At 36.3% G+C, this 13,781-nt stretch overlaps 1 protein-coding gene across 5 annotated transcripts in view; it reads left to right on the top strand.

Annotated features, from left to right (window-relative positions):
- DPH6 (diphthamine biosynthesis 6) overlaps positions 1 to 13,781 on the top strand; it is a 216,247-nt gene that overhangs the window by 88,830 nt on the left and 113,636 nt on the right. For all 5 annotated transcript variants that reach the window (XR_003921491.1, XR_003921489.1, XR_003921488.1 and 2 more), the window contains 3 exons: positions 1,134 to 1,265; positions 5,045 to 5,174; positions 8,699 to 8,873. Coding sequence is in view for 2 of the 5 variants with exons in the window: in XM_030001618.2 (XP_029857478.1) it covers positions 1,134 to 1,265; positions 5,045 to 5,174; positions 8,699 to 8,873 (437 nt within the window). In the remaining 3 variants the exon portion in view is untranslated. The remainder of the gene's footprint in view (positions 1 to 1,133; positions 1,266 to 5,044; positions 5,175 to 8,698; positions 8,874 to 13,781) is intronic.

Here is a 13,781-nt window from a genome sequence, read left to right as displayed (position 1 = left end):
ATACTACAATGCAGCTTTCTGATAGGAATGAATAGATCTGTAATAATGATGAATTTCATGTTATTTTACAGAAGGAACATAACCCATTTTCCTTCTTTCTTTCAGAAAACACACATTTATGCGTTCTGTTTGTGTGAATGAAATTACTATAATATAATCATTCGAGTGGAGGGATTGAGTTTTATTTAAAAGGTCTAACTACACCAGTACTGAAACTCTACTGTTTTAAAACAGAAGCTAGAAAAGCAAACTCTAAAATGAAGTACAAAATTCAACCGTTCAACCTGCTTATGTAGTGTATGAGTCTTTCCCAACCCAAGCAACCTCAGGGTGACGTGCATGATCAAGTTTAGCAGCCTAGCAAGTTACTGTCTCTTAGGTGAGCTGCAGTAACTAATCATATGCCTGATACTACCACTGCCTCAAACATCAGGCGATTAATGCAAGATAAACCCGATTGCATAGATTGGTACCTCATTGAATTACCACAGCATCACTGTTACCTTACACCCGAAGATTAGTAAACTTTTCCTGAAAATTAAGTTTCATAACATAACAGTGTTTGATATTGAATGGTATTTATGCTCTTGAATATGGGTAAGTGCCTGGTGGGATGTTAAAAAAAATGTCTAAACACGTTATGCATTTGCTAATATGATCAGAACCGGGTTAAACACCTAACTTCCACTAAAATTTGGCATATAAGTTTGAAAATCTGTTCCTCTGTTACTTAGATTGTTTTGAAAATTTTAGCTTTTCAGTGTCATGTCTTGTGCCAAGTCTGTATCAAAACAGGTAGAGAAATTGTAAAAGGTCAGCAAAAATGGAAAGGAGGAAAGAAAGTACTGAAATTCTCAGCTAAGTACTACTTGCAGGCATATTTTCTGAAGGCAGTGTTGGAGAAGGATTTGTCAAGTAGCATTTGGAAGCTTTGTTAGCAGCACACTTTTAAGTTTTTGTTTTATATCTGTTTCTCTGTAAATATTTTTTGAAGCTGTTTTTACAGTTCGTGATTGTTTTTTTATATATTTTTCTGTAGAAGTTCTTCTTACTTAAACAATTTAAAATATATTCTAGGTTAATCTGAAATCTTTCATTATTATAATCACAGTGCTTTTCTTCATTTCCCATAGCCAAGATGTTTGGAAGTTCAGGAAAATCCCCGAGTGGTTACCAGTGGTTTTCAGGTATCACTGCCCACTTCCTTCCATCAAAAGGCAAAAATGCTCAAGAGGCAGCAAGGGAAGCATTTTCTTCTCTCCAAGGTGCTTTATTCAGTTAATGCATTATCTGCTGTTAACTATACTGGTTTTAATATGGTATTAAGTAAGAATCTGTATTGTCATATGGTTTTATAACTTTAAAAGTTGTGGTTGGAAGTTTGCCACTGCATTTTGTATTTGATTGGAATCATTGATATCAAGACTGCCAGCTTTAATATTGAACACATCATAATTTGACTGGCTTTTGAAGACCCCAGGAAGCCAGAGTAGTGTTCATATCACTGTAACAACACTATTTCCACAGTGCTTACTCACTTTATAACTTGCTTTATAGCTTTCTTGCAATATATACTGTGTGTGAGTGTGCATATGTGCTGTGGATGCTGTCTACTTGCTAAAGCACTTTTGTAGCTACCATAATTTTAAATTAAGTTTCCTAGAAAGCTGTTGCACATTTTGGCATCTAGGATTAGGTCAGTAGCAGTAAATCTCATTTATATTCTTAATGTAAAGGAGACATTGCTATCTTGGGAATCATGAAATCCAGGTCCCTTACTATCCATCCCCCTCTTACAAGATACTGACATATAAAATAAAATGTGAACATTTTTGTTTCTTTTTTTTTTTTCGTTCTAAATTTTAAATAAAGCATGTTTACACAGGCTTCTTTTCATTCATAAAAATTGAAATAATTTTGAGTATCTAAATGGGTAGGCTCATATTCTTGTTCATGAATTTGTGTGAGGTATTGTCCTGTAAAATCTTTTTTTTTGCATGGGCAGCTGAGTATTCATAATTGAATATAGGATGATAAACCCTAGAACTTTTTTCAGAAGCAAAGAAGTTATACTTTGTAGAACATCATTAAGCTACTTTTCGATTGCTTGGAAATCAGCAAGGTGGATGTGATCAAGCTTCTAGTAAAAGACAATAGTATTTAGTGTAAATCTTCTCATTATATTTGAATGGAAATCTGCCAGTACAAACATTATATAATTTGCCTTAGCATCTGTTAAAAAAGATGTGTCTTTGACTAGTACAGTAGTCTATTGCTTTCAGCAAATTACTTGCATTAGCTGTATTATAGTAAAAAAAAAGTGGTAATATTCTGATCCTGGGTAGAAAATGCCAGTTCTCACATTTTCTTCTGTTTTTCTCTTTTTGGAAGTGGGTGTGGAAGACTGAACAAATTATGGTTCTGTCATGGCAAAAGAAACAATTTGTTTCTGAGAACTTAACTGATCTGCAAATATGCACAAGGCTTTTTCTGAACTCATGATCTATACAGCAGTTCTGTGAGAATGGCATAAGCACAGTCTTTTTAACCTCTTTGCTGGGTTAATTGATTTAATCACCTCTAAAGCAGATAAGTGCTGCCAAAAGGATTCAGAAATGGAAATTTATTACTTGATGTTATGAAACATGGTTGTTCTGTAAAGTGGATGGAATTCTCCTGTGAAGCCAAGAATGGGAGGGAATGCAGTACATTACTGTTTACATTTATTTTCTTAAACTCTTTTGCTAAACTTTTCTTTAAATATGATTGGAAGATGACAGAGATTGCAGTGCTTTCTATATGAAGTAGCTCTTGTGCAGCTGTACCATGGCAAAGTTCCAGAGGCTTGAAGGGAACTACATAGATTGTTATTACATGAAAATTTAGTTTAAAGTGCTACTTCCTGCAGACAGTTTGCATACCATCTTTTGTGGCTCTTAGCCTATGGATCCTGGATAACCCATTTTAAAAAAGTAAGCTGTACTTCGGCCAATATTACCTTTTGGGTCAGTTCTTTTTAGGCAGTTTTGCCTAAGTAAGGATGAGTCTTACCTGACTTTTTAATTTTATAAATTCTTAGGAACAGTGAATGGCTTGAAATTCAACAGAAGGGCTGTATGGTTTCCCTGTACATCCTGGAGATGTGCTGTGTAAGAGTCCTCTCCTTGGGAAACGGAACTTGTTGTCAAGAACCCAAGTGATGGGTTGGTAACTGGTTCATTTATGCCTTTCCGCTAGATAGAGTGCTTTGGGAGGTCAATTTTATTCTGCTTACAAGCTAGGGGCAATCTATTTCCAATCATTCCTCTCATTCATGCAGAGGAAAAGGATATTGTACTTTTACTTACTTTAAGAAGATTTTTTAAAATAAAGCTAGAAATTACAAATTTATCCAAATCTCTTTGCCTTCAATTTGCTCTAATCCTGTTACGTATCCACAAGTTAGAGTTAGTTTGTTGGCTTATGCATTTTAAATTTAGACCGGGGCAGGGGGAATGGGGGTGTCAGTTTGGGCTTTTTTCTCCCCTCCAGTATTCCATATAATGCTGCAGAACTTTTAACTGCAGGCCAAAACTCTTTCTTCTTGACTAAAATGCTGGCTGGAAATTTGAAAAATGTCCTTGTTTCCTCCTTGACTGGTGACATAGCAGCTGGTATTGACCTAGAGATTGCTATCAGGCAGCATTCAAATACATACATATTTCTGGACAGAATTATCATTGTGTGCTCATTTCTCAGCTGATATTTCTGGAGATGTATCTTGACTTAATAGTAGTTCTATGTCAATTGCTATATAATCTCTTATATCACTTAGTGCACACTTCCTTTTCTGTCAGTGAGAATTCCCCTTTTCAGATTGCCAACTCTAACAGCAGTATGACTAAGTAAATCTGAGACATTTAGAGCAAAATTCAGCATTGGTGTGACCAAACTAACCTTTATGGAAGAGTGCCAACTCCTGAACTGTCTTTAAAAGCACAGAAAAGTTTTACACAAAAAGTATTTGTTTCTCACTGAAGCAACAACCAACAGAGATTGTCTTTATACTCTTGTAGTTCTCCACTGGAAAACAAATATAAAAGTATATACAGGTACACACTGTAACATTAAAGGACAAGATCCGCAAAGCTACGCTGAGAAGAACTTTACATAGCTTGTTTAAGTTAGGTCACATGGGACTGTTATTATATATGCTCTATATTCAGAGAAGATTTTGTCTTCATTTAGTTTCTGTTGCTCATGAGTTACAAAAGGTCCACACTGCAGAGCTGATTCACGTGTCTTGTTGTGGTATTGACTATGTAAGAGTAATACATTCTCCTTAAGTGCTATGACTGGAATCTTCTTGCATACACATTCAGATGATCGTGACTTCCCAGTATCTTTTCTTTAACTGTCTGCTTGAACTTTCCTCTGCTTTCATCTTTCCTTCATTTCTCCTGTGGGCACTTCTGTTTCCTATTGTCTGTCTTGCCGTTTATAACTCTTTGTTTATGCGGAGATTATTATTGTAGTGAGGGTTTTTAAAAACAGCTTAGGCAAGCATCCCTCTGGAATACCATATAAATATCTGATCTTTTCTTTGAAGAGTGTGATGCACTACAGGACTTCTCATTGTCCCTTCCAGTTCTATACTTTTGTGATTCAAAGTCCTTTATAGATTACTAGCTGTCATAGACTGAAAATAAAAAAATAGAAGATAATAAAACTTACGGGTACAAGGAATTCGGACTGTTACGTATCTCTATACGCATTAATGCATGATATGTTTTCTTCGGGCAAGAATTCACCACTGCTCAGGGTGGATAAAATTTATTCGTATTCTGTTTCTGTATATTTGGAAAACTAACATGAGAAAGAATTTCATGAAAAAAATAGGTATTATGTGGGGAAAGGTAATATGTTGCAAAGCCTTCAGTCATGTTTAGACAACTTTTAGGTTATTACCAGTTGATTTTGCTGAACGAAACCAGGATGCCTATGCTCTTTCTACACACATTTAAAATATTCTGTCTTTAACAGCTATATTATTTTTATCCTGCAGCTAATATGACTTCAGAGGGATTGAAACTGAAGGATATTATTTTGGTTCATCTGTATATGAAGAGCATGAAAGATTTCAATGTTATAAATTCAGTTTATGTGACACAATTTGATTTGTGTCCACCAGCAAGGTAGGATTAGACTACTGCTATAGTATATTTATGCTACTGCTATAGTATATTTATGATACACTATAATATACTGAATTATTGTTACCATATTTATGAAGCTTTTGTCCAAATGTTTGTGCCTCACAGACTTAGAAGTAGACTTTTGCTGCCTTTTGGAGTAATCACATCAGGTCTGCTCAACTGAAAAACACTAGGGTCAGAAATTCTTGCCTTAATATATACCATAAGGTTTATAAATGCTCCCCTTAAATGGACTTACAGAAGAATAATATATTTTTGCAAGTCTCAGTTCTCCTCTGTGACTTGATTGAACTGACAACTCTTCTGTATTGGTGGGATTTTGTTTGCTTTTCTTGTTTTTTTGCCTCCCTTGACCTGCTGGCAATGCCCCTCTGAATGCAGCCCAAGATATCACCAGCCCTCTTTGCCACAAGGGCACATTGCTGGCTCGTGTTGAACTTGGTGTCCATCAGGAACCTCCAGGTCCTTCTCTGGACCTTCGAGCCAGTTGGCCCCCAGGATATACTGGACCATGGGTTTGTTCCTCCCCAGGTGCAGGACTTTCAAGTTCTCCTTGTTGAACTTCATGAAGTTCCTCTGTGCTTGTTTCTCCAGCCTGTTGAGATCCATCTGGATGGCAACACAAACCTCTGGCATGTCAGCTATTCCTCCCAGTTTTGTATCTTCTGCAAACTTGCTAAGGGTACGCTCTGCCCCATCATCCAGATTATTAATGAATATGTTGAACAGGACTGGGCCTGGTATAGACTCCTGGGGTACACTGCTAGTTACTGGCCACCTGTGAGACTTTATGCCACTACTCTCCACCCTCTGGGCCTGGCCATTCAGCTAGTTTTCAATCCACCTCACTGTCTGCTTATCCAGCCCATACAGCAACAGCTTCTCTACGAGTATGTTATGGTAGACGGTGTCAAAAGCCTTACTGAAGCCTTACTATCAATGATTATTAAGTCTTCCTAAAAGTGATGAGGTTTGGAACCTTCTAGGTCCTTGTGACAAACCTTATTCACCTTGTTCTCTTTATTTTGTTAAATACAAAAGCAAAATTGTTAGCTGAGGAGGTGCCTGAGATGCACATCATGAGATACTGGCAGTTGTTTCAAGACAGTACCAATATCTACTTACTCTGTTCCTTTTCTTCCCCTGCTTATATGCGCTTGGCTGTGGTTGAAGATGAATACTGGACTAGATGGATCTTTGGCTTGATCTAATGTGGTTGTTCTTAATATCTTGTGTTTCCATCAGATAATGATTGTTAGTGAGTAGCTTAGCTGCACTTACATATTCAGTAAGAATGCAAGTATGAAAAGAAATTATTTCAGACTTCTGAATACTCTGATGCTAACACTTTCATTCATAGATCCCCAAATCACAGCTTTTAAATATCTGTTGTACAGAATTTTCAACGTTGTATCCAAGTCCACCTCTGACATAATGAAACAACTTGATGGTCTAGGTATGCAGTATGTGATTCCTGTGTTATTTGGGTGTGTTGGTTGTTTTGGTTTTTTCCATTGGAAACTGGATAACAAACACCTAGCCCATGAAATTTTTGTTCTGTTTTTTTTTTTAAAAGTTGTGTGTTAATGCTAGTTTTCCATTTGTAAAATTTATTGCCTTTGTCAAAAGGGCTTTTTCCTTATTACAGTAATTCATGTTCTTAAGTATCCGAGATAATATGCTCAGTATGCAGAACTGCCATAGCTTGAAAAATTCAACTTGGCTCATAGGTTAATACAGGCTGGAAGGGACCTCTGCAAGTCATCTAGTCCAATCCCTTGCTCAAAGTAGGGTCAACTGTGAGGTCAGACCTCACGTCTTGTTCATATTTTTAAAACCAACTGTTTAGCAATTTTCTAATGTAAAATACTATATTTGATACTCTTACTACAAAATATGAAGTGTAGTATAGGCATGTGAATTTTAAGTATAGCATGACAAATAGTTAAAAGACGTTGTTAAGATAATGTATATCATCATAGATTCACATTCTCCTACACTGTCTGGGTGTCAGAAGAGACTAAAAGAGGGCAGGAAGAAGCTTCTTCAAATGCTGATTGCAGGCCAGGATTACTAAATCACAGAGGGATGGAGTATTGGTTGTGTGTGTCTTCAGAGGAGGGATCTAGTCCCAGCTGTAAACTACACAAAATGAATCTCCACTCCTATGTATGTTAAGTTCTCTTTATGACACTTCTCCTGATTTAGCTTCCTTCATTTCTCATGCTGCTGCATGTTTTAAGCCTCCACATTTGCATAGCGAGCCACGTAGTCTTCCATCACTAAAATAACATGTAGAAAGATTAGGAAGTTGCAGGAAAATGGCTTTTTATGATTATATTTATGGAACAAACAGATTTATGTTGCATTTTGTCCAGAAGAAAAATTATACAGCAGTTTGCATGGCTGCATCATTGCATTATGCACAGAGACCTGGTTGTGGGAGTTCTCACAAGCAGTATGCTGGAAGCACTGACTCAAGGGTGTGGATCTGCACTAAATTTGCAAAATTGTCTTGAAAATTTACCAGCCCAAGCAGAAAATCCATTCATCCATGCTTATGATGATGGTAATGAGGAAAAAATACTGTATTTGCATGTGGGAGGAGGGGAGAAAAATCGTTTTCTTGAAAGAAATAAGTAAGATGAGAAGAATTTTGTAAGATTATGTTATATGATATGTAAAGAGAACAAGTAATTTTTTGTTGGATTCCTGCTGGGAGCTAAATGACTTTTTTATGCATGGACTGCAAATATAATTATTTTTCAGGCTTTGAAATGTTGATTTCCCCCCGTATATCCCCTGCTTTTTCACTGGCCACATGCAACAGACCGTCTGTCTGTCTGTCCATTCAGGCACTCAGTCTTCCTTGGAGCAAACAAAAATGAACTTTTTAAATGAATGCCTAAGTAGGTTTTCAATCCTGTCATAAGTGTGTGTCTGTCAGGCAGCTTGAGGTATAACAGAAAAATATGCTCAATATTGCATGGTAACATGTGAGAAGCGTGTAAAGGAACAATAAGCTGCTGCTTTTTAGAACCTGAACCTCTAGTCCAACCATTGGAAGGAGATTCAGTGAAAAATGCATGGATGTAAGAATATGACAATTCTACACTCAGTCTGAAGGCTGCTTAGCATAATTTACCTGGCATTGCCAGAGTTCTGTGGTCAAGGTTTTTTTAATAAAAGAATTCATGTATTCTTAATAAAGTAATACACATTATAAAAACAACCAAATGGAAATAAGACATTGGATATGGTGCTAGTTTCTCCTTCATAATGGAGATTATCTTGCTGGAAGTCTGAAGCTGATCATTATTTGGAGAGGAGAAAACAGTGTAAATGCTAGCAGGGTATTGCGATCCCATAGCTTTTTCTTGTTGTTGTTCCTGACAAAATTTCATAACATAGTATCCAAAGGAAAAAACTATGGAAAATAAATGCTGAAACTTGGTGCAAGCAAACTTTCTGTTTGAAAAAAAATAATTGTCTTGTGTTTTCAGAGTATGTGTGGAAACCCTGTTACCTGATGGAGTACTGTTTTGCATTGACTGCCTTACACATAAGTATGACATTGCAACAGATGATGTGTTACGTGATGAAAAACTGGTCATGCATGTACAGAGCATTTCCCACTGGGCACCTGCTAGCATAGGACCTTACAGTCAGTCCATCAAGGTAGGGAATCTTTGTTACTTCATGTGAACTATATGTCAGTGTACTGGAATGAGTACAGTTATAAAGTCTCCTTCTCTCCCATTTGAATGTGCAAAAGAAAATGTGTAAAAAAAAAAAAAAAAAAGAAAAAGAAAAATGAGCATTTTGAATTTATATTTTTAAAACTTTTCAGCAAAACAAAAACTTAACCCACATCAGTCTTTCATTTTGTGATCATAAGACAGGTTAAATTACTCTTTGCAGAGAATCTCAAGAACAGCCTACTTCTGTTGTATATTATAATTAGACCAAGTAATTGTGTTACACATACATTTTTATAGTCTGCCTAGAATATAAAAACAGTTTAGGAACATCTGAGGATATTTGAAATTTGTTTGCTTAAAGCGAGCAAGTTCAAACATTTTATAGGTAAGTCAATCCTAAAATGCGTATTTAATGAAATCCTTCTTGAGGCTCTTGGTACTGCTTAACCATTTAAAAGTACAGCAAGGTTTAAGAACTGTTCTTTTTTTCAAATTAATAACAAACTGAATAGAATATTATGTACTATATAAAAGTATGAAAAGGAGGCAGTAAAGTATCATGGAAAAGTGGACCAAAACTTTGAATAAAAAGCTTTTTTCCTAACTTGGTACCTCTTGCCCAGCTAGTACCATTCTGACAAATGATGAAGTATCTCAACTTTTCTGTTGCAAAAAATGTATATATCCCTTTCTTACCAATACTCCTCTTGTGTAGTACATTGTCCAGTCCAAATTATTGTGTTGTGCAAACTGATTTAAGCAACATGTTATAGCATCTGTTTAAATTTCCTGAAACTTCTTTGAGTCTGCAAACCCACCTAGTATAATGGCCATGGAATTGGACTTTATTTTGTCTTTGTACCATTTTATGGAAAATGTCAGGAATAGTATTTTGCTTCAGAAGCTGATGTGTGTCCTAGTTTCAGCTGGAATAGAGTTAACGGTCTTCCTAGTAGCTGGTACGGTGCTATGTTTTGAGTTCAGTATGTGAAGAATGTTGATAACACCGATGTTTTCAGTTGCTGCTAGTAGTGTTTAGACTAATGTCAAGGATTTTTCAGCTTCTCATGCCCAGCCAGCGAGAAAGCTGGAGGGGCACAAGAAGTTGGCACAGGACACAGCCACGGCACCTGACCCAAACTGGCCAACAGGGTATTCCATACCATATGACGTCCCATCTAGTATAGGAACTGGGAAGTGGGGGCGGGGAATCGCCGCTCGGGGACTAGCTGGGTGTCGGTCGGCGGGTGGTGAGCAATTGCACTGCGCATCATTTGTACATTCCAATCCTTTCATTATTGCTGTTGTCATTTTATTAGTGTTATCATTATCATTATTAGTTTCTTCTTTTCTGTTCTATTAAACTGTTCTTATCTCAACCCGTGGATTTGCTTCTTTTCCCGATTTTCTCCCCCATCCCACTGGGTGGGGGGGGAGTGAGTGAGCGGCTGCGTGGTGCTTAGTTGCTGGCTGGGGTTAAACCACGACAATGTGGAATTTGTTTCATTTGCAGGATGAAATGTTGGTAGATAACTACTGTATTAACCTTGTGGTTATAGCAGGGCGGGTTTTTATCATCTGTGCATATCCGTTTTTCTTGAGAAAGCAGAAAGTAGGTTTATTAAACTTTCTTCCATTCAGTCTTACACCTTGACAGTATAATTGTATCACATCATACATAGTCCTTCAAAGATAAAATTTAATAAGCTTTGCACCTTTGTATTTGCAGGAGCTTCTCTGATATATCATTGCAACTAATCTGTATTACTGTCCTGGAGCTGGCATAGACTAAATTCAGAAAAGGGTGTGAACTGAAAATTGCTTTAGTAACCCAATGAATAGTCCCGTGCTGCAAATGGACAATAAGGAGGCACTGCCAGTCTCTTGGATCTCCTGATGGTATGGGACAGTCAGCATAGCCAAGGAAAGGCTCATTTCTCTTCAAATATAGTGTAACCAGTAACATTGGTCAGCAAGTTAAACATTAAGGAAAACTTTCCATTGTTTTTTGTTTGGTTTCTCTTGGTTCCCAAGGGAACGTTTTAGTCAAGCAACATTATTTTCCCTTAAGGTGGAAAATAAGTATTTTTACTTCTAAAATGCAATGACCACAGGAGTAAAGAAACAGTAATGAAAAGCTGTACCTCTGCTACAGGATCACTCGTCATCCTTTATGGCTAAGTTCTGTCTCTAGCCCACAAACATCTGTATGGGGAATTGGTAATATACATACCAGCAATAGTTTTAATTTTCCTTTGCCAGATTCTGCCTTACTACTATGACCAATATGGTTCATCTGAGTATCAATATTTAATGTTATCCTGGTTTTATCTTGCTAAGAATCCTTGACTTTTTGGTAACATGTTTCTGTTCTGCAGAGCTTGATCCAGTAAACATCAAAAGAATATTCTTTTTTTTTTAATATCAGTAAATGTATTATAAATATTTTTTCTTTCTGAAATAGCATATAAAAGATATAACCTAGAAAACCTTTTCATAAGAATACATCATAGAGGAATGCGTAAGTGCATAAACAATATATTTGCATTTGAAAATTTATTAATGAAAGATATGGATCTTGTATCTTCTTAAATGTGAATTTTCCAAAATTAAAATCTTTAAGTGGGTTTTCAGAACTTCCTCAGACTATGTATGGGCAGGTATTAAGCTCTTAAGGTCACCAGTGGAAGTAAAGCACTTCAGTATGTTTTAGGACTAGAATATATTTTCCAGAATAAATAAGGAAGGAACAAAGGTGGCTTTTTAATCTGTATAGTCAACAAAAATGATTTAAAAATTATAATAAATTTATGATGATGAAATGTTGATCAGTTTTGTATGTATGAGGAACAGGAGCTTAATGATCTTAAAACAGTAAATGATTATTACCCTTATGTTGTGTATCTGTAGATTTTTGTCATTTGCTTGATAACAACTGGACAATTAAATTGTTGTCTTTTCTGTCCAATATGAAGTTTTGTGGACACTGGGGAATCATCATGTATTTTAGCACAGTGTTTTTGCTCAGTTCAGAATAGGCCAAAGACTGTAATATTCAGGGTATTGCAAGTTGGGATTGATGTGCACTGGCATGCAAGACCAGAGCTGGCAGCAGAAAGGTGTAGGTAGTTCATGCAAACTATGGAAATCACACTTCAGGCTCAAAAAATCACTCAGCAGAGCATCACTTTAATTCTGTAGGGACCTTGCAGGATCCTGCCAACAGTGCTATGAGGACAGAAGGTAAAAATTTGAAATTTGCCATGAGAATGTCCTGACCTCAGTCTGATAGACACCAAACAACAGTGGCAGAATAAAATTAGGATTTTCAAAGTATTTATAGCAAAATCAAACATTCTTCCTCATTTGGGATTAACATTCTTTAAAAACAACTTCAATGTTTCTACTTGTGAGAAGTAGACGTAAACTGTTGTAAGATACAATTTGACTGACTGACTTATATTTAAGAAAAACCTGAGATCATTTAATATATTTTTCTTGGTCCACATGTTTTATTGGTGCAGAAACCTCTGCCAATCTTAAAGTCTATGTCAGCAACTGGAATATAAGCTACGTCAGAGTTATTGTAAAGGCTATACTGCTGATCCTAGTAATGTATAACAAGTGTTCTGGTTATGTCCTTCTAACAGTAGTACCACAGACTATCTAGGCTATTCGGTCTGGGAATATGTGATACATGGTTTGCCTTCCTCCAGATCTTTGTTCCATAGTGAGCACCAGCCCAATTTGTACTGGTCATTGCTAGTATCTTGGTATTTTTACTAAAGGTACTTCATGTTTTTACTTCTTGCTGTTGTTTATCAGATTAGTATTTTATTTTCATGTTTTAATTCTGTTTTACCAGTGAATTAGAGGATTACAAGCAGTAATTGGTAGCTTGTATAGAAACAGCTTACTTACCATCTTCACAAAAGCTAACAGCACAGTTGCACATGAGGGAGTTAAACACGAAGATGCACTGCAAAGCAGTGTTTGGGGTGAGAAATTTATACTGAGAGCTTATTCATGATTATTTATTTTGTGAGAACATTCTTTGAGCATTTATGAACTGTGACCATAGTTCATTAGAAAAATAATTTTTAAAAAAGCCCAGTGCAGCTGAAACACTAACCACAAATACTTATCTAAGAATGCGTGGAAAGTTGACAGTGTTTGTACCAGATGTTCTTCTAGTATGTTAATGTAATTTAAAACTCTATTTGCACTTACAGTTTGTTTGCTTTGGCAAAGTTTCTTAATGTTTTTCTATCTGGAAATGAAGAAATAAACTGCCACAGTAGAAGTTAGCATACTCTTATATTCTACAATAATTTTTTGATGGTGACATAAGGTATTTTATACACATACCGACACATATGCATCTATGACTTGATTATGTCTGCTGAAGCTTTTAGCTTTTCCTTGTGACCTCAGTTCTTTCCCTCTGTCAGCTGCCAAATCCCAGTCTCACCATCCTTCAGGCATCTTTTTCTCAGTTTTCTCCTCCACACTGTCTGAACTCAGTAACACAAACATAAAAAACAAAAGAGTGTCCTTACCCTCTGATTCCAATGTCCAGATACCTATAAGTTGATTGAAGTTGGGTTCTTTTATTTTCTGTTTACTCACCTTAAAATAAATTATTTTTTCCTTTCATTTTTCTGATCATCAAGGCATGATATATTAGCGGGTAAGTACTGTGGGAACAATAGTGTGAATAAAGTGTCTTGCATCTGGTTTAAGGCAGTGATGCTTGCAGTGGTTCTAATGTTTCCTTGCTAAGAAGACTTGGTTCCTTCTCTTGCAGTGAAACTGAAAATGGTCTGATAGACCTTAGTGCACAGTTTGTAGCAGGTAGCTTTAAAAGAAGCTGGTGGTGGTGGAA

Source organism: Aquila chrysaetos, chromosome 2 (genome assembly GCF_900496995.4).
Source record: "Aquila chrysaetos chrysaetos chromosome 2, bAquChr1.4, whole genome shotgun sequence".
NCBI classification, from domain to species: domain Eukaryota; kingdom Metazoa; phylum Chordata; class Aves; order Accipitriformes; family Accipitridae; genus Aquila; species Aquila chrysaetos.
Note: the sequence above shows the minus strand (reverse complement) of the source record. Positions and strands in the feature narration are given on the sequence as shown.